At 43.7% G+C, this 25,961-nt stretch overlaps 1 protein-coding gene across 1 annotated transcript in view; it reads right to left on the reverse strand.

Annotated features, from left to right (window-relative positions):
• Positions 1-1,812: 1,812 nt before the first annotated feature.
• LOC119455942 (nicastrin) overlaps positions 1,813-25,961 on the reverse strand; it is a 50,234-nt gene continuing 26,085 nt past the window's right edge. Inside the window, exons 12-15 of the mRNA XM_037717492.2 lie at positions 23,364-23,451; positions 20,986-21,143; positions 16,496-16,604; positions 1,813-10,262 (exon numbers count right to left, since the gene is read on the reverse strand). Of these exons, the coding sequence (XP_037573420.1) occupies positions 10,057-10,262; positions 16,496-16,604; positions 20,986-21,143; positions 23,364-23,451 (561 nt within the window). The 3' untranslated portion in view covers positions 1,813-10,056. The remainder of the gene's footprint in view (positions 10,263-16,495; positions 16,605-20,985; positions 21,144-23,363; positions 23,452-25,961) is intronic.

Raw genomic sequence — 25,961 nt, forward strand, 5'->3', positions numbered from 1 at the left:
AACATTGGCCAGGCCGCGGGATGTCTGCTCGCTGTTAGTTCTCGCCTACGTCTGTATTGTCGATTGATCACCTTCTTCAATGCTTTCACTTTTGCATGCGATAACATACAACGCAATGTCTCAATGTAGCAGGTGGCACTCCTTGATGGCGTGGCATTTCAGCTGCCCACTGCATCAGTGCGTTCTAGAATGTCGCAGATTGAAAGTAAGGTGAAAGTAATCGCACATTCGATTAGACTACTGCAGCCGCTCTGCACTCTCTAAAAACAATTGGCGATTATGACCCGTATCATCCTTTTCTTTTTTGTGCCTCTCTGCATGTGCGCTTTACTGCAGAGGTTGTGTGGTCTTCGGTGCATGCATTGTTTACAGCCTGTCTGCAGTACACCAGACAACAGTTCAGTGAGAAAATGGTTTCAGAAGATAATTCCATTTTCAACCCTACAGAAGACCACAAACACTGTAAGGTGCTTATTTCCTTTAGCGTTCGCCCGCATTTTTTGATGCCATTTGGAATGCGTCTTGAGTGGTTTTACACATCATCTCAACATACCTTGAATACGAACTCTGTACTGAAAAGGAATACAGCAAAATGTTTACGGTCTACTTGCATAGTCCGACTGGTGCAGAGTACATGCTCTGCATGGAGAGCAGCTAGTTTTACCCAATGACAATTCGAGGGAAAACTGTGTACTGGTGTCTATAGTAGCTGTAGGCATGCAGTGACCACAATATTCCATGCTTTCCATAGATTCGCCCACTGAATTTGGTTGAACATGATACTCCTTTCTACAGGAGCAGGTACTGAAATTGCTTAGATGTCCACACTGTGTAGAAGTTATGCTCTACAATTCTGATCATTAGTAGATAACCAAGAAATAACGAAATTGGTGCACCATCTGTATGATGTGTATAGTTTGTGCATGCAAAGTAGGCTCATCAGAATGTGTACCTTGATCAATAAACTGATAAAAAGATTGCCTTGTGTCATGTCATGTCTAGCATACTGATTTCCTAGTACAGTTCCATGCCTGTTGCCATGTGACACTCTTCCACCCCCCCCCCCCCCCCCCCCCCTGCTTTGTAAACAGCTGCTTCCTGTACAGTGTGGTCTACTATTAAAGGGTACATCCGAGCGTGGGGCACATGCAAATTTTTCCTTCTGGTAAGTATACAGTTGCCAACTTTTGCAGCAAACTACTCGTAGTTGGTGGTACAGTCATCTTTCTACACAGTGGTGCAGTCTGTTGATACAGCGTCAGCTGCCACTTGCAGTTAGAGTGCCAGAAAACTGTGAGCCATACATTAAGGTGTTCTCTTTAAACTGCCCATTGTGCTTGGCATCCTATTCCAATGGGATAGGGCTGCAACTACCATTTGACGTTATTGTAGCTGAAACTGGATGCAAGAAGTCGACTGAGCATTGTGCTTCAAACCAAAGTGCATTCATGTGTGACCCAGCAGAATCCCGGAGTACTTCACAAAACCACGAGAGCTACAGCTTTGGGTGGGGAGACCGCACCTCTCAGAATAGGTTGTGTGCAAATGCTCTTAAACATAAGAGCTGTACTCTATTTTTACTTCACTGCCTGTAGCAAGTTTTAGCTTGCAGCCATTAAAACAGTACAACAATATGCTAGTTGGTAACACTAGTACATGTAGCACATTTGAAATCTAGGCTGCATGCTCCGACAAGGGAAATATTCTGCTTTTTCTTGCATCCCCTGGCTGTATAAAGAAAGCCAGCAAATATACTTGTAGCACTCCTTGCGTAACTTGCAGCATGCGGGGAAGTCATCGGAGTACACAATGTGGTTTTTCATGCAAGTTTAATACAAAGCGAGATGAGCAAGACAGCACTGCAGTTTGTGAACAAGCTTGTTCAACAAGCATTTTCACACAGTAGAAGTAAAGCCACATGCGAGTCATGACTGCATTCATTAACACAGATACAATCATACACTTCAGCAATAATGTGCCCTACATTTGCAAGTGCAAATGTGGAAAAAAAAAAAAGTAAGGCTGTTGCTTTGCAGCAGAAATGTGCAGCCATTCTGGGCTGCAACTTCAGAGATGACCATTACATAAAGGATTTCACTGTACAGCATGCCACACAAGATGAAAGTAATGCCTACTTTCACTGTTATAGAAAATGTATCATGCCATCTGCATCTTGCAGCTCTTTGCAATCTTAGGATCTTAGTGAAAGTGTAGCACTAGAGAAAATGTGGTATGTGCTTAAATTTTTGCTCACTTTCAAGAACTAGACACATTCACAGCCACGTCTTATTGCGAAGGGCTTGAAATAGCCTCCAATGACCGATTATTCATAGTTAACACAACTGATAACTTATTTTATTAAGTACATTACAGAATACTGTCAGATGTCCAGTGATCTTCAGCAACATCTCCATTATGCTACATGCAATACAGGAAACTATAGACCGGCTAAAAATGTATCCTTATAAGCGCTTATGGGATCCATTTTATCCATGCGACAGCAAGTACAGTTGAACAGCATATAATAGTTATATACAGTTTTTAACTTATAGAAAAACAGGCAAACCAATTCCCTAAAGAACCTTCGATGTTTACACATTGCACCCAAGGTTATTAGTGCACAAGGTAATGAAACAAAAGGTGATGTTTTAAATGCCGCTGCTTTAGTTACATCATTAGTGCAACATTTTACCAAATTGGCTGAGTTGAATATGTCCACACTCTCCAAAGACAAAAATTTGTTGCAACTGAGCGTCTTTCTGAATGCTTTCCTCTGTGTCAGTCTTTCAACATCACCATGCCCTGTGGCTGGCAGACATCTAGAAGAAATGGTCATGAAGCAAAGTACAACCTGGCCATTTCCTGATGCGAGGACTGGTGGCCTTACCAGGTCTAATGCAGTGAATTAAAGAGGCTCTCTAATACATAATGGCTGAAGAAAACAATAAGTAAAAGTTGCAATGTGCAACAAATAACCTGTAATATCTTAGGCAAATGTGGACTGGAACGGTTCATAAAGACACCAGTGTTGAGAGTCCTCTATAAACCAAATGTGGGCAGGTAGATTGTAGCGATGCCTTTTGCTCAATTCCATTCCTTTCTTGGCATCAATGTAGGCAGAGCCCTGCTCGGACCACTGACGAAGTGGAAAAAGGAAAAGAACAAAAAGGAATTGTTGCATTATCCTGCCCCTAATGTACAGTTCACACTGCAGAAGCAATCATTCCTCTAGTACATTACAGTTATGCTACTTTTCCAACTCTCCTTTGGGCTGTGACATGACATGTTTGTAGATAGACTGCAAGGTGCAACATTCCAAGTTTTCATCCAATTAGTGCAGCCTGAAAACAAGTGCCCAAAAAAGCACGAAATAGTAAAATATGTCCACATTTGTGTTTGGTTTCCCTATATGTGATATGCAAAGCACAGATCAAAACAGTGCACATGAAGTGATTCACCATGCAGCCATAAAACACATTGGAGGGACATTAAACAGAAACAAAATCATTTTACTACTGGTACACTGCTAGTTCAAAAGACAGCATTTCTTCGATCGAGAAGGACTTATAGCAGTCCAAATAAAGGCCAATTTTTTCTTGCTACACTTCATGCCAGGAGATGACTGCATTGTTCTGATGCTACAAAATCTTTGTGCAATTGGGCTCTATTTGGTGGGAAAAAAAAGTCTACAAGATTAATGCGGTTGTGTTTTTCTCAGTTTTCCTATTCAGTGTGTACAATCCTTTGTTATTGGTAAACAATTAGGCAGCCCTGAGGAGCGATGCTACCAAAATCTACAAAATCTTAAAAGAAGCTGGTACAAGAATTTCCAGGTGCATGCATCTGGAAATCTTCCTTGCTTTAGCGTTCTCTCTGGCATGTCATGCCTCAGCTCATGATATGACTCGTCATCATCATCAGCCTATTTCATGTAGACTGCATGACGAGGGGCTTTCCCAGCGATCTCCAGTAACTGACCTGTTTAAATACACTACCTGAGAAACCAGCAATTTTTTTCTTCATGAACTGGAGCATGGCAACATAAAAAGCAAGGGTGAATGCTGCTTTTCTGATTTTGCGTCCCTGCAGCCGCACATACCAGCAGTAAGGGCCAATATGAAAGGGAACACATGAATTGCAATCAAGATGGCACTTAACTGCATTCGATCTCGCAACACTCGGAGTGCACGCACACCTGTCCTGGCAGCTCTTTGACACCTTAAGTCCTCACTGCTTTTACGCTGTACTTGGGCTTGAGGCAAGCAGAGTTTAAAGCCAAGGCAAGCTGAATTGCAATTTTCATAAGTGGATTCTGATGGTGTGTTGGTGCAAGTGTACCAATAAATCACAAATTAAAATAAAATACTAGTGCTATAATCTCTCAGCCATGGTTGCCATTCAGTTTGCTAAGCACTACCATTACTGTCATCCCTAACTACAGTGATAGCATAGTGAAGCTCACTGTGAGAACGGATTGGTTTATTGTCTTGGTCTCTGCGATAAAACCAAGGAAGTGTGACAGAATAGGTTTTTGAAAATAAGCTATTATGCAAGCATTACCGAGTGAGGTATGCCGCTGCACTTCTGAAATAATTCTTGCTTCAGTGCTGACTAGGTGTTCGCTTTCATATTGGCACACCATGTTACATCTTTGTACAGTGCCTAAAGAAGTTTCAATGCACAAGTTCTGTACTTGCAGAAAGTAGCGAGCATTGTAAAGAAAATTCGGTAATAGCACTTTAACAACTGACCTTGGTAATGTGAAAAAAAAGCATCTATGACAGTTAAGTCACTAATCTAAAGCAGAATTAAACCGTGGCCGTGAATATGGCTCTGAATACAGCGAAACCTCGTTATAACAAAGTGGGTTATAGCAAATTATTGGATATAATGAAGTAATTCCCCTTAAACTGCTTATAGAAACCCATGCATATGCCTCGTTTCACTCAAACAAAGGTTTGCTATAAATGGGTATAACGAATCCTTCTTTAGTTCATAATGAAAATTTAATGACCATTTTGCACCGATTAGGATGAACTCAGGCGATGTGAGATGCTACTGATAAAACTCGTTTGATGCAACAGTTCAAAAGTACCGCGAGTTGTCGGCTACCTGGCACTGCACAAAACTGGCTGCGCTGCCAAGTTAGCAGCCCTGCCCATAAACTACCATTGTTGCCTTGCCACCGCACTTGCCTTCACTCTGTGCATGGCTCAGTGGATACAACACGCTTTGCACTGATTGAGGTTCATAATCATATACAATTACCCTGAAATTAAATGCGAGCAGTGGAGCACGTGGCTTGAAGTACATGGATTAAAGATGCTTGGTGCACGCGGCACTATCTAATCGTGGCTGTGATAAAAAACGCTGTGCATGCGCAGCCACGATGTTTTTGGTGTCCTGGGACTGTATTGTGCAATGATCCACTTCTTGCCAATCCTTGTTAATGATTCAGAGGAAGTCACTGCTCTTACCCCCAAGATAAGCAACCAGGTCTGTAAAATAACAATGAAAAACAAAATGGATCGTTACAAAATACAAATTGTCATCTCATGTTCTTGGTGATTGCAAGGCTTATCAGACTTTCATGAATGCAACAGCAAAGTGCTGCAAGCCTCTGATTTCGTGCACTGATGAAATCTGTTTTGCCACTACTTCTGAGCATCTGACGACAGCAGAGGTGAACTAGCATTGATAGCTGCATTGAAGAATGCATAATTTCGCGGACGAAGTTGCACCAGAAAAACAATCTATCGCAGTTATTGTCAATGCTCTGTGAGCTTTTGGATCACCCTTGGCTTACCCAGTTGTAAGTGACCACACCCCACCTTCAGGCAACGTTGGCTGTGAGGGTCGACAACAGATATAACACAGTAATGGATATAACAAATTTCAGCTGACCCTTCGAGTTTCTTATAGCGAAGTTTTGCTGTATACCGTAAAAGAAATCTGCAAAAAAATCTTTCAAAATGAAGAGTTGCGAGTGAATTTTCCGGGACTAGACTATTACACATACTCTAGGACAAGCACACATCAGCAACAAACACATGGTTGTGTCGACAACGTGACTACAAAAATAAGAGGCGATGGGAAAAGTTACACGAAAGCAGCAAGATTTATAAGCAATTGCAGACACATTCACTTAAGTCTCACAAACCACAGATTAAAATTTGCCTTTGTGATTTCCACTATTTCCTGAAACACAGTCTAGACTGCTTCAAATATAGCAGTGTGCATCACTTCCATTTCGAACATGGTATACTAAGAACTCCACATGCAGGAATTTTTGCAATAAATATCACACTTTAGCATCACGCTACACATACACACTTCTGGAAGGGAAATTAATATAGTGTATAATATAATACACTTTATACATAGCATCAAACACACACACACACGTCCTAGAATAAAAAAAAAAATCTCATACATTTCTTTAAGAATGTACACTTCAAAATGGGTAAAAAAAAATTACAAGTACCTCCTCAACGGAGAACAGTTTGTGATGATCACTGCACCTACACAAGTGATGCAATGCTTTCATGGAATGGACTTCACACAATATGAGCTTCGTTTGCTCAGTCGCATCTTGTTGGCATTTCAAGAGTTTCACACAAATCACAGTAGTTTGGCAGACAAAGGCACTTTTTGTCTCTGCCCAGTTCTCCCGCAACCGCAGAGAACGATCAGAAGCGGCAGTGGTCTTTTAACGAGAAACCCCTTCTGCAGTCTGCAAAATATCAGGGTGACCCAGGTAGGTTTGTTCACAGATGACATTATTATTATTTTCTTGGTGTCTGAGAAAAACTCCCAGTTGTCGCTTTCGTCCTCGCTCCTTGGAGACAAGCTATAACGAAGGCACATCCAACATGCAACTACATTCGTTATATCCAATATTTGTTACAGGCATGTATTCATTACAGGCTGACAAAGACAAGAAATGTTCTAGATTTACTTTTGCATAACACATAATTCGTTATATATCCAAGCTCACTGTATCAAGGTTCGCCTGGAGTTGTCATCTGGGAGCAAAACGCTGCTGCAACCGATCGCTGTCAAAACGTGCAAGGAGATGCACTGGGTCAGCAGCTTTGAGCCCAAGCACGGCAGGAATAAAAGCCCACGCTCCCCCTTGCTGAAACAGGCACATTCATAGGCAACCCCCGATGGACAAACTACAAGTACCTAAAGCGCAGCACTTACTTGCGACACACACAGTAGGACATTATTTAGAAAAAAAAGAAAGAAAGAAAGTTTGGCCGTAGCACACAATGTGATGTGGGATGTTGAGAGACGCAAATGGTTTCACGACATTCCACGAAAGTGGTCACCTGTGGGACCATTCTGATGAAACAAATAAACTACCAAAAAAACAGTGTGAGCAAGGAGAGGCCATCAAAGCAATGGGAACAGTTTCTCAAACACAGCATTGCTTATTAATACTGTTTGTTGGGCTGACAGGACATGGATTCGAAGGTAAAGTTGAAGCACTTGCAAAAACCGTTTGCAGTTAAGTAACACTAGTTAAACGCACCCACTATGTAACACTCAACTTGCACCTGTTTGTTAGCAGGTGTTGAAGCCACGCTAACGTAGGCACTCAAGCATGCAGCACTGATTTTTTGTTTCAAGCTTGTTTCTGTTGCAAAGCCACAACCACAGTGCCATGCTATGAGAATCTACCAACATAACAGACATGCCAGTCAGCAGATGCTACAAAATTTGCTTCACTAATCTTGGTGAAACCTCAAGTTGCATAAGCAATACCAGTGTTCACGAAACAGAGTAATCTAGGCTGAAGCGTGGAGCAAGTCCTGCTCAGTGAACTATTACTGAGGCCAAGTTAACATCTGTGCACTCTGTTCACAGCTTTAACCAAGGTGGCATGAAACTGCATTTCATTGTTTCCAACTGCAAGTGCCTCATGGCTTACCACCAATACCAACTGATGTACTAACTTTCTTCCTATTCTTCCTACATTCATGCAAGTGGGCCACTAATCAAATGCCAAGAAATCAGCTGTGTGGAACAAAACAATGCAGAAATAGATGTGCAAAGCAAAGTACCCTACATTTAACATTCTTATGTGCCAGTTGTAAATGTAGTCCTACAAGAAAATGACCAAGCAAGCCTATAAAAATAAGGCTTTGCTCCCTGTGCTTTCAGCTATTCATTAATTTGCAATTGTGGTACTATTGGCAAGCCTCCTGGTCAGCTTGATATAGCAAATGCCAAGAAAGTGGTGGTATCAGATTTGATTCCTAGACCCAACAAATTTAAAATGGAAAGCTTTCTTTCTAAAGAACTTCTAGCAGTTAGCTTAACTGCCAAATTAGCTGGTTGTGTGACACAGCTTACGATAGAGCCAATTCTGTGGGGGTTATTGTTCGCTGCAGAGAAAGCTACAATAACTACACTGCAAACAGTGTGCATTTGGCATTTGCTCTCTGTGCAGCAATGCATCGCTTAACAGCTGCTCACTGCACCTAGATGGCAAACACAGAGAAAGGTGCACTACAACTGTTTTGACTAGCACCTGGTGGCTTCATTGAGACAGTGAAGTTTAAGAAGTAAACACATATACAGAAAAACTGCACATACACAATCTGTCTGTTAAGCTGTTTCCGTCAAAAACTAATCAACACATCTCTTCCAATGACATGCACCCTGCTTTTGACAAGAGCACAAGCTGTGAAGCTGGTCCTATAAATGACATACCATATTTTTGCTCATGTTAGCCGCACCAAGAATTCCAAAAAAAACCAAGTATAAGGTGAAGGTGTGGGCCATGCACAAATTTTGTGTTTATGTGCAACAAAAATCAAGATGGAAATGAATGCACGTAACAATTGTGCTGATATCATGGAACCCAAAACCCCTTTACACATGGTGCATAATTAAAGCTTAACGCACAATGAATAAAGCTGCCAAGATGCGATCTCGAACTGGTTTTACTCTGTTAATGTGCACATCAAGGCAGCTGTAATAAAATGTGCAAAACCAACATGACATGAATATCATTAACCTTGCACTTCTCACTTACTTTGAAGCAGCAAGAGAAATACCAGGTGCTAAAGTGCAACACTTGCAATGCTGCCAGATCTTCTCTTGTACCCATAGCTAAAGCTGCTAGCAAATTTCATGTGTTCTGTGAAATAAAATTGACGATGGCTACACCTATATTCCAGTTTCCAAAAATGCACTCTGCAGACTGCTACAAGAAACCAAAGAGCTTACAAAACATGCACTATCGCACGTGGTTGCGTTGTAATACTGGGACTTTGGCTATGAGCATGATTCCTCAACTTCGTACTTATTATGAACTCTCTGTGCTTTGTTTTTTGGCAACCTGAGAGAGCAGGAACTGTAGAAAAACTGCCTTCTAACAAAAAAACTATTTCAATCAGCCGTAACAGAAATAAAGATTAAAGTGCTGCTAACCACAAAAAAGCATTTATAATGACAGAAAGTTGAGAAAGTTAGGAGGAGTTCATAGTTTGAAAATGCAGGCATACTAAACACGGACACAAGAGGAACTAAGAGGACAAGACAAAGCATGGCTATTAACTGAAAGGCCAAGCAAAGGCATAACTTTTCAGTTAATAGTTGGCCCTTGTGTTGTCCTTTTCCTTCCTCTTTTGTCCGTGTCTTGTACGCCTGCCTTTTGCACACAGATAGAAAAAGGCCCATAAACAAGTGACGAGCAACACCCAATGTGAAAAGTTTTAAACAATGACAACTTCCCCGAAGCGCTTCTACAGCTCTATGCAATGTGACGCATAATGAGACACGTGCTAACCGTCTCACACAAAATACTTTTTAAGTCAGAACGGCACCACAATTAAAGAACTGTGAACTAGAAAGTAAGGAAAGACAGTTAATGAACTTAATAAACAAGTGGGGAAGGGGGGGGGGGGGGCGCTGTAATTTTAATGACTGTCCTGGGGTGGTTGCGTGCCTCTAAAGTTCAGCGGGGGGCGGCAGTCGACCACTATTGTCGCCTGCCTGGTAGCTCGTCCAGTCGGCCAAAGCAATGTGATTTGTGTCGCTTCCCTAGATGCCCACCAGGGCGCGTGGCGTGAACAGCACCAGGGCCTTCTGGTTCAGGCAGTGCACAGTGAGCAGCGAGATGAGGAACACAGCGATGCCACCAACAAGGACAGACACCTCCTGCCGAAAGCTGGGCATGAGGAACACTTGCAGCGATGCCTCCTCCCACACGCTCTCGGTCCATGTTGAGTACTCCCGTGTGCTCCAGTCTGTATATGAAGGTGTGGCGAAGTTGCGAAGAACAAAAGAAGAAGAAAGAAAAAAGTCACAGTGATAAGCCAGACCAAGAGTGCGAACAAATAGTATCACAACGACAAAGAAGTTTCACAAAGAAGGCATAGTTGTGTGCATTACATGTGGTGACGATCGATGCAAACAGTCTGCACTGGACTCTGGACAAACTTGATTGGACACCTCAAAAGCATTCACCAGCAGGAGAACACAGGTAGAGTTATTTTTGTGCCCAGGTGAGAGCCTTTTGCGACCTCAGTCCCAGAGACTGACGGGTCACTACTACCACACCCTGGACATCATCTTCCTCAACACCACTGAATGGCCTCCATCCGTTCCCACCATCACCTCTCACAATTTCGCTTGAGCTGCTCCCCTTCATGGTACCAAGCAATTTTGGTCTGTATTCAGAACTCCTCTTGAAACTCTGTCGTCACCGTATGACTTTTCACTCCTAACACATCACAGAGAGGGACATGAACACCAAAAAACAAGATTGAACAAGTGACTGAACAAATGACTGAACATTTCACTTGCTCAGCCTTGTTCCTTTGTGTTCATGTTCTTTTGTTTTTATGGTAGCACAAAAATCATGAAAACTCACAAACTAGCCTAGTTTTAAGTATTTTTGAAGGTCCCACCCTCCCATTCTAAAAAAAACAAAAAAAAAAAAACAATCCCTCCGTTGCCTGAAGTTTAACTCGAAGTTTAAAACTTTCTGTGGGCCTAGTTGTGCATACTTGATAAGCTTTTTAAAGCGTTAAAGCGCAAGCAAGAGACGTTGTGACCTTCCTTTTGTGCCTCGTCACTTGTTTGCGCTTTAAAAAGTTTATTACTAAAAGTTATGTGTTCTCAGGCTTTCGTTATGGCAAAAGATAACAAATGTGCAGTCAGGGTCTGCATCAATGCTGAACTGTGAATCATCGCTTTTATGTCAAACCACATACTACGTGATGTACAGCAGCCAATCGATTTTACAGGCTTCTATTTTTTGGGCATGCTCGATGACTGTGTTGTGGCAGACGCATGAGCTCCATAGTGCCAGTTTATAATGGTGATTGAGAATTTGAATGCTGATTGATGGTATGTTTGATTTTTCAGACAAACTGCGCTCGTACTGCACCAAGAGTAGTAACACGAACAATATCATTATTGTAAATAATGGTACTGCCGACTTCGTTGCGTTAACCTTGCGGGGCTGGTGAAATCAATCCAGCAAGTTAATTGAAAGAGGCAGAAAAATTGCCCAAACAACCGCCTGCTTCATTTAGTAGTTATTTGCCCTGAATTGAACGTGCAGCGAGTTTTTATGGGTTCAAAGTAGATAACTAATGTAGAAATGCCATCAGAGCTCCTCAACAAATTCAAAATCGAATCGCACCCAGTTTTGTAACAAGAAAAATGCACAACAAAGCAATGAATTGGGCTAGTTGGCGTACATTAATTTTTCTTGCGCTATGTGCAGCCCACACTAATGGGGACAAGAGGGACATCGACTAGGAAAGAAAACACAAGCTGACATGAAGAAGCCCAATTCTTCGTGTTGGTTCACGTTTTCTTGCCTATTCAGTGTTCCTCTTGTTCCCATTATTGTGGGTTGTACATAGCGCAAGAACAATGAATGAAGAAAAATGCAGCAATGAGAAATAAAATGAAATGTGCGGAGTTTATCTTCACAGAATGGAAACTCATTTACCCTTAATGCCCAATGTCGTCAATCTCAAACAGTCTTATCAGTTCCTATGGAGTACATGTAGGCCCATTCATGCAGTCCACTGCGTCTGATATTCCGCATTTCTTGAACCCCCGCACTACAGTCGCAAATGGGATAGTGGCCCACGCTTAGACTAATGACTCGCTTGTTTGTCCTGCGACGCATGCAATTCTCGGGAACATTGAAAACACCTGGCGCGTCTGTTGGCACTAGCTTAGCAGTGAGCGTTTATAACGAAAGATTGAAAGCGGTGTGTCGCTGTTGCCCTACTGTGCGAGAACTTGTTTTGTCACCATCTTGTGACGACAATGGCTATGACGCTGGCTCTGACAGAGAACTGGTGCAAAGGCCATGAATGCGGTTTCATTTCTGGATGCGCGGCACAGACAATTTCACACCAATTTTCCTGGGAAAAAATGTGTGCATTAGAAACAGCTAAATATGGCAAACATTTATCGTAAGGTGCCATTTTCATTGGGCAGGCCGAAAATAGGCGCTTTTTGGTGGGAGATAATGTGTCTTTGACACACTCTGCCACTTGTGCCGCCAAAACAGACGCTAAAGCCATTAGGGTCACGGTTGGAGTCGCCATTTGGGTCAGGTGCCCTCTTGTTGACCAGTAAACTTCCTTTGAATTATCCTACGAGGGCCCATTTCAGGATCGAAATAACGAAAGTTTTGCTCCGTATGAGGGTGAGCTGGGAGTTTCGGTTGAGATCGAATTAACTGAAAAATTGAATTAGCTGGAGTTTAATTGATGAAAGTCAACTGCACAAGCTACATTTCTTATGGTAGGGTGGTTTGTCGGCTTTCTGAGTGTTGGCTGGTTTCAAAGCATATCTTCAAGTGAATGATTCAATTGACACCAAGGGTGGTAACTTTTGATCGTGTCTGGTATCAAGAGCTTGACAATTTTTTTTAGGAAGTTGTGAGCTAGTTAGTGCGCCAGAATTCTAACAACAGTGAGCGTACCTCCTGTACTCCAGCGGTGCTCCAGTAGACAGTGGTGCCTGTTATCCAGTGCACCACTGGATCTTTCAAAAGATCAAGTTGCAGATAATGTGCAAGCACACTTGTCTAGCAGCAAATTTATTTGCTTGTGTGTTTTAGCTAGGGGTGTGTGAATACAGAATAGCGCATTTCGAATCAAATACTGAACCGATCAAGAATAAAGAGCTAAATACTGAATTGAGTATCAGAAAATTTATCACCAAGTTTAATGCTCACAAATGTTGTGCAAGAAAACAGGGTACTGCAAATGTGCGGGAGTTTACTAGCATTGCACAACAAGAATGTTGCAAGCTAGCAGTAACTGAAGTACCTAGATATAAAAATGTACAGTATGGTTTACCTTAATTAAAGGGAACACCAAATTAGTATTGCAGCACTGATTAATGCTCAGTCTAATGGAGGTCTGAAAAATAATTTCTTTTATCAATAGAACGTCTGTTGAATAGAATCAAGCGCTTCTCTCCCTCTGAAGCTGATGTTGTACAGTCGATTCTCGATAATTCGAACTCGATGGGGCCCGAAAATTAGTTCGAATTAAAGGAAGGACGTATTTTTGAGGTATTCGAGCACCATAGCACGATGCACGAACGGTACTAGTCATGAAATATCGCGGCGCGCAAGCACAACTGCTTACGCCCGGCTGAAAACCCCCCACACCGATAACGGCACAAAACAAAACTTCAGGGAGTGGACGGCGCCGGCATGGCGACGGGCGGGCGCACACGGAGACCGTCGAAGGTGAGGGGGGAGGGCGGCAGGGAAGTGGAGGCAACTCTGCCGCTTTAGTCACTCCCCTCTCCCTCACCTTCGACTGTCTCTGTGCGCGCCCGCCGCCGTGCCGGCGCTGCCGGTACAGCTGGCCCCCGGCCCGGCGCAGATTAGCCTGCTCCCTGAAGTTTCTTTTTCTGCCGTTATCGGGAAGCGAGCGTTTGCCGGCGTGGGCAGTTTAGTTGGCCGAACTGGGCCTCTGCCGGTGCATTAAGGAGTCTCTCCTAAGCTTTTGCTCTATTGCGGTGTCGGAGCAATGCCGGTCGGAGGTGCCGCCGCGTTATTTGGCACGCTGCTGAGAGCATTGTCGGTCTGCGGTATGTTCGAATTAACCGTCGCAAATGCTTTTGCGTTCGAATTACCGAGCGTTTTCGTCCATTGAAATACACATAACTTTGGTGGGACCACAGCGTCAGTTCGAATAAACCGAGTTTGAATTAGCGACATCGGACTGTAGTATGTTATGTTGTACTGATACCAATAAGGTTTTCAGTTTATTTGTGGATCAGTGTTTTATGGCAATCTTTTATTGCATAGAAACTTTAGATTTCCAGTTTTTCTCCAAAATACAAACAGCTTTCCCATCTTTATGGCAGGTGCGTTGTGGGGGTTGTTGTCAAGTCATTATGGTCAATTCGCAACAATGATTGGCATGGGTAGCCCATTTCTTTCGCACTTACTTCTACGTCAATCAGACAATTTCCAAGGCTCGACCGAAACGTTGTCTTTATGTTCGCCCATGTGAGTACATTAGCAGCACGCACACCGGCTTAAAGGCGCGAATATAGTCTAGCGTAATGGTGACGCACACCACGCGTGGCGCAGTTATGCTACGCTGGTGAGAATTCAATGTTATACAGTCCAGCGCGGTCAGTGTGACCAACAGCGCTCGATGTGCTTCAGCGCAGCTGGCGTGGAAATAAAAGATGTCCTATATCGCGACATAGCTGCTAGATCAGAGCGCATCATATTAGCTGGCAGCATGCCGGCCTACAGTTTGGGTGCCCTGATGCGAGCGTGCCGAGGTTGTGACTTCGCCAAATGCAAAAGTGCTTGTGCATCGCACACATGTGCACATGTGTTGTGGCAATAGGTTATCACCGCGTTGCTGTGGGCCTCATTCAACGAGCCGAACTATGCTGGGTGCAAATTTTAGACGATCCTGGTGTTGCCGGCGTGACGTATCCGACTTCGCCGGCTATTGCCTGGAACGCTGAAATCTCCAGACTATATCTGCACCAAGCATTGGATGCCACATTCCGGACTTGCATTGAAAAGATTTCTAACATTACGAGATTCGAATATTATAGCGACACACGTTGAAGGTGCGCAACTCGGAAAGTGGATGATCTGTTCCAGCCATGCTCCTGGAGTAGTACACTATACCTGGAGCCATGTCACACACAAAGACCAATCAAAGCATGCGGTTGTCCTCATAGAGCCGCAGCGAGTTCAGTGAGCACACCACGCTATTTAAGTGCTTAGCAGCTGAAATGTCCAGTTGAGTATCGTACAAAATCCACTTTCTGCGGTGTCACGGTGACACCATAGCAGCAGGCCTGCTGAAAGCTTTGTGACCACAGCTGCAATAAGTGAAAATTATACCAGTGTCTTGCTAGGGGGACATAAGTTTTAAATTTTAACACAATCTTTATTCCTGAACCAAATTTGATAAAGGTTGGTTTGCCTGTTTAGTTTCTTCTAAAAATTCTAAACCTGTAATTCTTTTTTTCTGCAAGTTCATTATTTCATGAGATAACTAAAACTAAAAAAAAGTTCCCTTTCGTTTTTAGAGCAATGAACTACACTGCACAAAAATATAAAAATGCCACATGGATCAATACTAGAATACCTAAGATACACAATGATGGAAACACTTTTATGATTGGGTTCTTATTTCTTATTTTATAACACAATGAACTTTAAGTGTTCTGAACATAGACATGCAGTGGTCACACAAAAGACAAAATTTAAAAACTTTTGAACAAATTTTTTCAATATCGGCTCCCTATATTGTGTGCGACAAATATCTAGCTTCATGCTACAAAAATAATTACTCTTCAATATGAGATAGGTACTGATGCATCCCAGCAAAAGGCTTGCTGGGTGTGCAAAATTGGTATTTTGAGAAAATGAAGAAACAAACAAATCACTTACCCTACAGTTTTAAATTTAATATATTATGGCTGAAATATCGGCATACAAGATAAGCAACTAAGCCGACAAAGAGAATAATAGATGCAAATTCCAAAAATCCCTAAGAATCTGTGTTCCCCATTTGACCACCTAGGATACAAGCAGAATGCATCTACAATTCTACACCCTGCAGTATGCACACACGCTCCAGCGTACAAGTACGAGAATAAATCTTTAAGCCAAATTCTCTAATAAGCTGAACAGTTAAAGCACATTTGCATAATTTACCATAATCAGCACACCTTTGTTAAGCAGAACTACTTACAAGTTCCCTCTACGTGTGTTATTTTTAATATGGGCGTACCATATAAAAAAAAATGTATGTTACGAGCAAGAATTTACGTTCATCCAACTGGTTTCACGGTTTCAACAAAGCAATTTCGCTTTTTTATTTCACAGTATTATAAGGAACACTGTAAGAATCCTCACTATATTCGTTCACAATGTGGACAAGCAATGGCTCTTGTGGTTAGCCATTTGTGGATGGTTGATGAGGCTACTGAAACTATAAGTAGCACTAACCTTTGAGGTCATGTGCTGGGGAACGTGCCAGTGTCATCATTGTGGTGGACCGCACACACAAGCCTGTTTCGTTCACATCTGGGCCATCCATCCAGCTGTACTGGTGGAGCTGTAAACCAACATCTCTGTGAGTTAACATCCACATACCGTATTTACTTTCACCACGGACACACTCTTTTCTCAGAAGAATCGATGTGCTATTAGGGGGCATGTCCACTACGCAGAGCAGACTTTCTAGAATACATAGTCTGTACACTTTCCAATCCCACGGGCCCTGAAAATGGTAAATCAGTTCTGTGGAAGCCTGCAAGGTGGAGGAAAGTTCATGAAAGGGAAACACTGCCATCCACCCAACTGTAGCATTAAGCTACAAAGGAAACCCACTCAGACAGCACGACCTTCTCATGAAACACTGTCATTGTTGTCTCACTGCTGTCGTTGGGGGCATGGGAGGCTGTAGGTTTTGCACGAGCAGCCTTGGAAGGGAAGTGATGTACTGGTGACTCACTTACACAACACAAAACAAGAATGTGCATAGCACACCCTGCCACCCATTGCTGAGAGTTGTGAAGCAGCCTGAACTTACAGTCCATCTCTGAGTAGCCTTTAGCAACCTATTCACACATCTAAACAAGCTCAACGTATTAGGCTTCTTGGGCATTAGAAAAAGGCCAGAAATGCCTTTTCCAACAATTATAAATGTTTGGTGCTAAAGCTAGACTTATTCCTCACTTTGCGAGCACACTTTGAATATTGTACAGTCGAATCTCGTTAATTCAAACACGCTTAATTAGAACTTCTGGTTTATTCGAACTGACGCTTTGGTCCCGTCAAAGTTATGTGCATTCCAATGGGCAAAAACGCCTGGTAATTCAAATACGCAAGCATTTGCGACAGTTAATTCGAACATACCGCGCTCCACCAATGTTTCCGGCAGCGCGCCAAATGATGCGGCGGCGTCTCCGACGAGCACTGCTCTGACCCCGCCATAAAAGAAAAGCTTAGGAGCAACTCCTCAACGTCGCGCGTGGACCGTATCTTGAAAGCGATCTACGAAGCGGACAGGGAGGGCCAACTGCTGATAACTCTGCCCGCTGTCTTCGCCGCTTCGTTTGCGTTGGGTTTGCGTAAAGTCTCTCGCTGCTGCGGGCTCTGCCTTGAAAGCGATAGTCTTACGCGAGGCACGGACGCACAGATAGTTTTCTCGTTGGGTAAGCATAGAAATGCTTACACATTTAAAAGCCGTGGCGGAAATTTCACCTTCTAAAATGGCAAGGTCGCCGTTTCTGAGTCTCGATGCAATGCCCCAGCCACACTAGCGGAAAAACGTGCACCGCGGGAGAGATTGGTCCCGGGCCGATTTTAACGCAATAGCATTAAATGCCCCGTGTTGCAGAAAATTCGGCGTCGGTGTTGGCAAAAGCGCCGGCATCCGTGGCGGATAAAATCATCCCGAACCACCCCGACCACGCAGGCCCTCCGTGTGGTGCAGAAGCGCTGGTGAACTAATCGAGTTTATCAAAGTAAAATGCATCTGAAAAATCGTAAAGTACGATGTAGCCACAACCTACAGATGTGATAGCGTCGGATTGCAATTTTGAATATACAAGAAAACATAATTCTCTTACGTGGCAACTCAAACACAAGCCCCTTTTCCAGCATTTCTACCACGGATACAGCGGTGCACCACAATTTCCTCCTTGCAAAAGTACCATCCAGATGGAGCTCGCCTCCTCGGCAGCCCAAAGCCCCTCAGGGTAGGGATGGATGAATATTTGGTATTGTCGAATATTCGATTGAATAATTCTATATTCGTTATTTGCTTCGATTCGAATTCAGATATTCGATAATTTAAAATTATGCGGCGCTCCCGAATAGGCAGCCAGAAGCTAGGGACGGCCGGTACACATCTCGAAGGCTATGCTTCACGTCATGGCTGCCATACATCAGCCGTAAATCTTGAAGGCTATATGTTTTTGCAAAAAAGAGCCGGAAATGTGCGACGCAAGAGAGCAGCAACGGCGCTATCGTACAACCGAAACGAAGTGGCGGAGTCCTCATCGCCATAGTCATCAGCAGAAATCGTACGTGAAGCGGTTTCTTCCGCAGCGGTTGCGGCAAAAAGTAGTTTCGTTTTGACTCAATACGCACGTTGGCTGAGTGCCTAGAAAGCCTAGTGGCCAACCATGATAGCATAGATAGCGACCATGATTTCGTCTGCAGTTGTTGCAGTGAATGGTAGTTTCGTTCTGACTAGGTGCGTGCGACGGCCACGTGCCTTAAAGGGCAGCTGAAGTACTTTTTAAAAAAAGTTTCAACAAATTATTATAGTTTTTCGCCCCCTGAATACGAAAATCATAGTTTAACGGGCCGTAAGTCACAGCTAATTGCTCTAATTTAGCAAAAACAAGCCGCAGCGTCTGCAGGAGACACCGCGGGTCGTTTAACGGGCTCTAATGGCGAAATCGACCGTGACGTCATCATAGGTACCGGCGAGTAGCGTGATTCGAATAGAGCCCTCACGTGACCCCTGTATTGACGTCATCCTCGTGCACGGTCTTTCGCCGCTACGCTCGACGCACGACGGGGGTGGAGCTTCAACGAAAATTAAAACCGCTATTGCGGCGCTGCTACGCGCATAATTGAGAAAATAACTGCATAAGTTAAATTATACCGTGTCTGCCTTCCAAACCCCCATAAATCTTCAAATTCTAAAACCTTTTCAGCTTCCCTGCACCGCAATGTCGCCGTTCATAATCGCGTCGATAGCAGCCGCGGTTGCGACAAACAGTTGTTTTGGTGTGACTCGGTGCAAAGCAGTAGAGGATGAAGAGCACCAGCTACATCGCGATGGAGGTGCGATCTGTTAGCGGTCAGCTTACTGGCGAAAAAATAATCGGAATGTGCGCGCGGAAGTGCAAAGCATGTCTCAAATGATGGTGCATGCCGAGGCCGTGCTGCGAAGGAAGTCGCGAGGCCTCGATCGCCGCTGTGAGAGCCAATCAGTCACGAGATGACGAGAATTGCAGCTTCTGCACTGCTTTTGTGCAAAATAGCAAAACGATTTGCTCATCCATTACACTAATAAAATCGTGCTGACGTAGTAAGCATTTGCTTATTGTTTTCTTTATACCCTGATAATTCGGCATTCAATTAATTCAGACATTCTTTTTTGGTCCCGTGAAATTCGAATGAACTAGGTTTTACTGTAATATGTGATATATACTATTCAAACTATTCGATTTGAAATTATTCGACCAAATCACTATTCGCTTTGAATTCGCTTCGAACCTCAAATTCACTATTCGCCCATCCCTACCTCAGGAGCTTTAGGCTGCCGAGGAGGCGAGCGCATGCGGAGGCGAAGTTGGAGAAAAAAGAAAAGTGCCGTTGCCGGGAAGCCTGATAAGCAGCCAGGGATCTTTGAATGCTATCGCGTTCCACTCTTAAAGGCGAAGCTTAAGCGTCCTCCAAATTTTTTCTCGGCTTGCTGCAGCGGCAATCGAGCCGCGAGCGGAGGAGACCAATGAGAGCGGCCCCTTTCAGTGACATACGTGCGGGGAAACTGGGGTCATGCGGACCCGCCCGACCATTCGTACTCGTGCCTGATTTAGCTGGACTGCTTGTTTCGCACCTGTCATCTGCTTTCGTCAGCTCTCGCTCGCACTTGTTTTGATTGTCATGGTTAGCAATTGTTTTTTTACAATGGTGAGTCTAAACCGAGACATCCCGATGGAAAGGTTTTTGGAGACAGTGCGCCATATCCGATTCTGTACGACAAGACTGACCCTGCATACAAGGATGCGAAGGCAACAACCAGTACCTCATTTTCCTCGTCTTTTGAACGCGGCGACGCCGCAACAGAGGGAAGCACACACCAACATGATTATTATCAGGGGCAACGCCTTCCTCATTGATGACCCGCCGCTCCTCGCAACTCCGCTCCCATTGCCCTCCCTCTCAACTCCCTCACCTTCGACAGTCTCCACGGCAGCGCTGCCGGCCCAGCGACAGCTCACTCCCTGAAGTTTTGTTTGCTGCTGTTATCAGGAAGCGAGCGTTGGCCGGTGTAGGCAGTTTCGTGGTCCTCGCTCGCTGTGTGCTTGCACGCCACGATATTTCACGACTTGCACCGTTCATGCATCATGCTATGGTGCATGAATACTTCGAGAAGAAGTACTTCTTTTAATTTGAACAAATTTTCGGGCCCCTTCGAGTTAGAATTATCGAGATTCGACTGTATTAGCTCCCACTGTTGTGACACAAATCGACAGCAGCTCTGTAATGTGTGCAACCTTAATGCTGAAAGGTTGTTCAAAACCAAAAGATCAAAGTTTAGACAATTTCAAGTCTTCGTTTGCACACTGGATGAAGTGCTGTGCTCACAGCACGTGCAGACCTATCAGGGCCAGGTTTCCACTGTTACCCCTAGTTCGGCATGCTTCACTAAAAGGGCCCCCAAAATCTCATCTCCCTATTCCAATGCTCACCCTGTCTGAATCAGCAAGGGAGGTGCAGTTCTCCTTGGTGACCTTCTTGAGGTGCTCCCCCGTGAGGTAGGCCATGACCAGCCGGGTCAGGACTGTGGACGGATTGATTGTGCGGCCGTTTGGATCCACACTCACATACAAAGGGAACGGTGCGCTTCCTGGGTAAAAAATGAGAGAAAAGAAATGTGGTCAAGGCTCTCACGTTTGCATGGACTGCTTTCTGTTTTAAGAGGAAGCTTTAGCTTGGGCTGAACTCCGATGCCGCTTATTCAAATACACGTAAAACGCAGAAATGTTTTTCCGAGATAACCCTTGGACTGGTTTTAATGAAATTTGCTGCATTTGAGAGAGAAAGTCAAAATTCTAATGACCATTGGAAGCGAAAATTTAGGTTTAGGGCCTGAGTTTTTTTTTACAGAAATTGTGAAAAATTGATAAGCTTGAAAAAAATAAAAGCATGAAGTTTACAAATCTGTAACACTGCATCCGTTAGAACATCCAAAGCGAGCAAATTTGATAATATACTATAATTTTTATTTCACGTGAATTGGTTACAATATTTACATGTGTTTTGTAAAAGTTCTACCCACATATTAGCGGTGTATTCAAGGGCCATCTATAATACATGAATTTTGTCTGCTTTAAAAGTACTCAAGTTTTGCACGCTTTCGGTGCGGTAGCTTGGGTTTTGATCGTACGTTCAAAACAGCAATGGGCATTCTTTGAATGCTTCCCATGAAGCGACCACTTGACCAGCAGTGCAGCACCCGCCATGACGACGAGGCTCGGCGCTGACTATTCACGGGTCAACAAAAAAGCTTCCTTCGAGGTCACAGGAAATGGGAACGACCATCATGGAGAGCCCACCAATTGATGCAAGGGGCCAATGTCGATGACTTCCATGGGAACAGCATCGACGTCAGATTTTGAATTGCCTCATGGTTGTGCCACATGTGGGGGTGATTGTGCATTATCGGTGGCAAAGTCCGGCGGAATGGTGCGACATCAGGAGTGGGATTTCTCGAACAGTCCAACCATTACGAATCGCACAGACATGGTCATCAAATTTCCTCGCCTAGTTACCTAGGGAAAACGACTGTTTAAACGCGAGCATGTAGTGTGCTCAGGTATATAAGGTGCTCCGACATGAAGTGTGCTCTTGTATCCATGGAGCTAGTTGCGAGTTGTATATATGTAAAATAATCTAATTTGTTCCCTTTGACCTCTCAACCTCATCTCCTCACCAACAAGCAACTCTTGGCAATAGAGATGGACGACGGTATGGGTCTGCTTAGCTTAGTGCGACGTATAGTATAGCACGGGCTAGCGACCATGTTCTAGGTGCTCCGGCGGCAAAGGCAAACGGCCATCTGTGAGACGCCCGGTTTCGAACCACAATCCCAGAACCGGATTACAACAGTACTATTATATGCAATTTACTGAATTGTGACATTGCTTTTAATTGCTGAGTTAGAGTTGAAAACTTAATAGTATCGTTTTCTGAAATTTCGTGATTTTCAACAATTGTTATTGAAGAATTGACAGCCCAAATCAAAAATAAGCTTCTAACATTCACAAAGATTTTATCTTTTTCTTTTAAATGCAACAAACCTTATCAAATTTGGTGCAGTGGTTTCCGAGAAAAATGATTTCCTCTTTCATACGTATTTAGATAGGAGCCCCTGAGCTAATGCTTCCTCTGAACACTAGATGCTTGGATTGCCACTGAGAAAAATACAGAGAAGGAAATAAGAAAAGCTCTGTGAGCTGTATCATTATATATGCAGTGCAAGGATGACCCATTGACCAAGGGCAATTTGAATTGCTGAAGAATTGTGTGGACTGTTGAGTCGCGATTCTGTGCAAAATCAAGTTGTCTCCTGGCATTAAACAAATGACGCGAGCATTCTAGAAATGCAATTTACCATTTTACACTGTTTCAACATCTGCCTTTAGCATCCCTTTAATAGTAGTAACCAGGCTTTGTTATTGCCACAGAAGTCATTTTACGCTAGCAGTAATGGGAAGCATCCAAAGAATGCCCATTGCTGTTTTGAGACATAAGATTATTTTTGAAGCAGACAAAATTCATGTATTATAGATGGCCCATGAATACACCACTAATACTGTACATCTCTAGCATTGCTAGTGTGCTTTGGAAAAAAACACAGTTGACGCCATTAGCCCCCAGTGATAATTGCAATTAAAATTTTAAATGAATGCAAGAGCTCCTTGCACTTAACTACATATGGTGCTCTTTGGCCATTTCTGGCCCTTGTGTCATTAAACACCCCATATCATCAGCTTATCTTTTTCTCAGCACATGCTGCAAAAACAAAAGTTGTTGAAGCAGAGCAATGTAAGAAGATAAGACTCACTCATAGCTGACACAGAGGCTTTGTTTGTGACTTCACCAAACAAGGTGCATGAAGCATTCAGAATGTAACACTCCAGGAGTTCCGCCGTCTGCATCAAAATAAAGAAAAACAATGCAGTCAGAGCCACACATTATTCACCCATGAAGCAAAACATGTTTCCCAACTACAATGGCCACATGCACTGCCCTACATGCGCCCACAAGCAAAAATTTGGTGGCCGTCTCGAAACTTCGAAAGCAGCCATATGACTTAATTTTCTGTTGGCCAAATGTTCTGGCGAGCTGCGTAGACCGCACAACAGAGTGCATGGCACTGGCCTGATTGAAATGGATCCAAGGGAGAAAATAGCAGCTTGCCCGATTTTATGAGCGAATACCTCAGAAGCTGGTGCCCATCTTATTGACAGAAACAGCATAATTTTCCAGCAAATCACCTAAAGACGAAAAACAAACATAACTGATCCACGGCAACTATGGCGAGTGCACTTTAGACCACTTGCCGGCCATTGTGGTCAGTCCACAGAGTGAAAATATATGTGACAGAAACTAGCAAATTATAGTGGCATGGTAACGAAGAGCAAAGAAACATGGTACTTTCTAGTTTCCAGTGACTTCATTAGAGTCACACTTCGTCATTGTTAAGTTGCATGTGACACGAAAGTACCTTTGCTATACAGTAAAACCTCGTTACTACGAACAGCACATTAACAAACTTTTCAGAAATTCCCTGCTGACTTCTTATAGTTTCAATGTAAAATTATTTCACTACTACAAACTTCAGAATACCGAACCTTTCAGAATAACGATCGTCATTCAGTTTCCATGTCATGTTAACAACGCCTTCGTACTACTAATATTCTAAAATGTGGGGATTCTTAGATTTCCGTGTATCCTTCACAGCAGCCGATTCAGTAGGCTTACAGATGACAAGGCGCAGAAAGCGGACGCCACCGGTGCATGGGTTCGGAAAACCCGAGACGGCACGTGATAAAAAAAAAAAAAAGAAAGAAAGAAAACATGGCAGATTTTTGTCTATTGGGGAGGTGACAACGCATCAGGTTTTGCAAGCGCATGCTCCGTCCCGACAAGTGTCCCCTAGCAACGAAGGCACGTCCTCTTCCTCATTTCTACGCACACCTTTTTCTTTTGCGCTTCTTACTACGCGTGCAGAGAAATGTAACCTCCGTACTCGCGGGGATGCCACATGGTCGCACTGTGCACTTTCCGGACGTTGTCGTTTATGCGCGCTTGCGCTTTGGAATAGTTTAGGTGCCCCCCACGAGTGAGACAGCAGCGGTGTCCACGGCAAGGAATGTACAAAACAAACAACAAGAAACGAGCGCATGCTCTGCCCAGCCAAGTGTCGCCTAGCAATGGAGGCGCATCTCGTCCTTCTTTCGCCCTTTTTTTGGCGCACGCCTCTTTCTTTCGTGCTTCTTACATGCTAAGCGCACGGAGAAATGTAACCTCTGTACTCGCAGGGATGCCACATGGTCGTACCTTTGCACTTTCGGGATTTTGTCGTTTACCAGGCGCTTGCACTTTGGAATAGTTCAGGTGTCCGTCTCGAGTGAGACAGTTGCGGTGTCCACGGCAAGGAAAGTGAAAGAACAAGAAATATTGCACTTTGGAGGCGACATGGAGATTCCTTTTTGTCAGTAGTATTCTCAGCGTCTATTTTGCGTGTGTCATTCTTATACTGTGCTTCGGTGGTGCGTGGTGGCGGAATCTATGGAAAATAGCAACAGCGCGGGCCGAGGAACAACAGCAACGTTTTCATGGATAGCTCAAATAGTATGAAGGTTGATGGGCGGAACTGTTCATTTTCGGGCTTTCACTATAATGACCTTTCAGGATAACGAACAATTTACCGCGCTCCCCTGAAGTTCGTTATATCGAGATTTCACTGTATCCGATATTCGTTATAAACTTACATGTCGACATCAGCAAAAAAAATTACGGCAGTACTCATCTCACGATGACTGCCGACGGTATCACAAATAGCAATGGGGCAATGTAGCGACAGACCATATTCCTGAAGTAACGTTTATTTAATACATGTAGTGAAAATTATCAGATTTTCCTTGCTTCATCTATATGCCACATACCCTGATATTGCCCACTTTGCTATGGCACTCACTTGCCACGGTCGCCCATGAGCATGGAGGCATGACGATGATTGTATAACGCCGACGCAGTGACTATGAACTGAAGAAGGAGGAATGATATCCATCGAAAGACAAAGGTGTACAACGAAGACGGCATGATGAAAATGAGATGTCGATTCTTAAATTACGACGATGGTATAACGACGACAATGGCGTGGCGACGATGGTATGACAACTGGACGAAGAAGGAATGACGTCGATGGCAAGACCAAGACAGCATGATGACAATGGCATGACAGCAGCTGCATAATCATGATTGAATGATAGCATAATGACAGAATGACGAACAAGGAATGCTGCCGATGGATCGACGAAGGTGGTATGACAACAACGGCATGATGACAATGAGATGACGATACTGAAGTGATGACGACGATGGAATGACAGTATGACGATGGTGGAATGATAACGGTTTGACGACGTCATGACAG

This window comes from Dermacentor silvarum, chromosome 6, assembly GCF_013339745.2.
Source record: "Dermacentor silvarum isolate Dsil-2018 chromosome 6, BIME_Dsil_1.4, whole genome shotgun sequence".
Lineage (NCBI taxonomy): Eukaryota > Metazoa > Arthropoda > Arachnida > Ixodida > Ixodidae > Dermacentor > Dermacentor silvarum.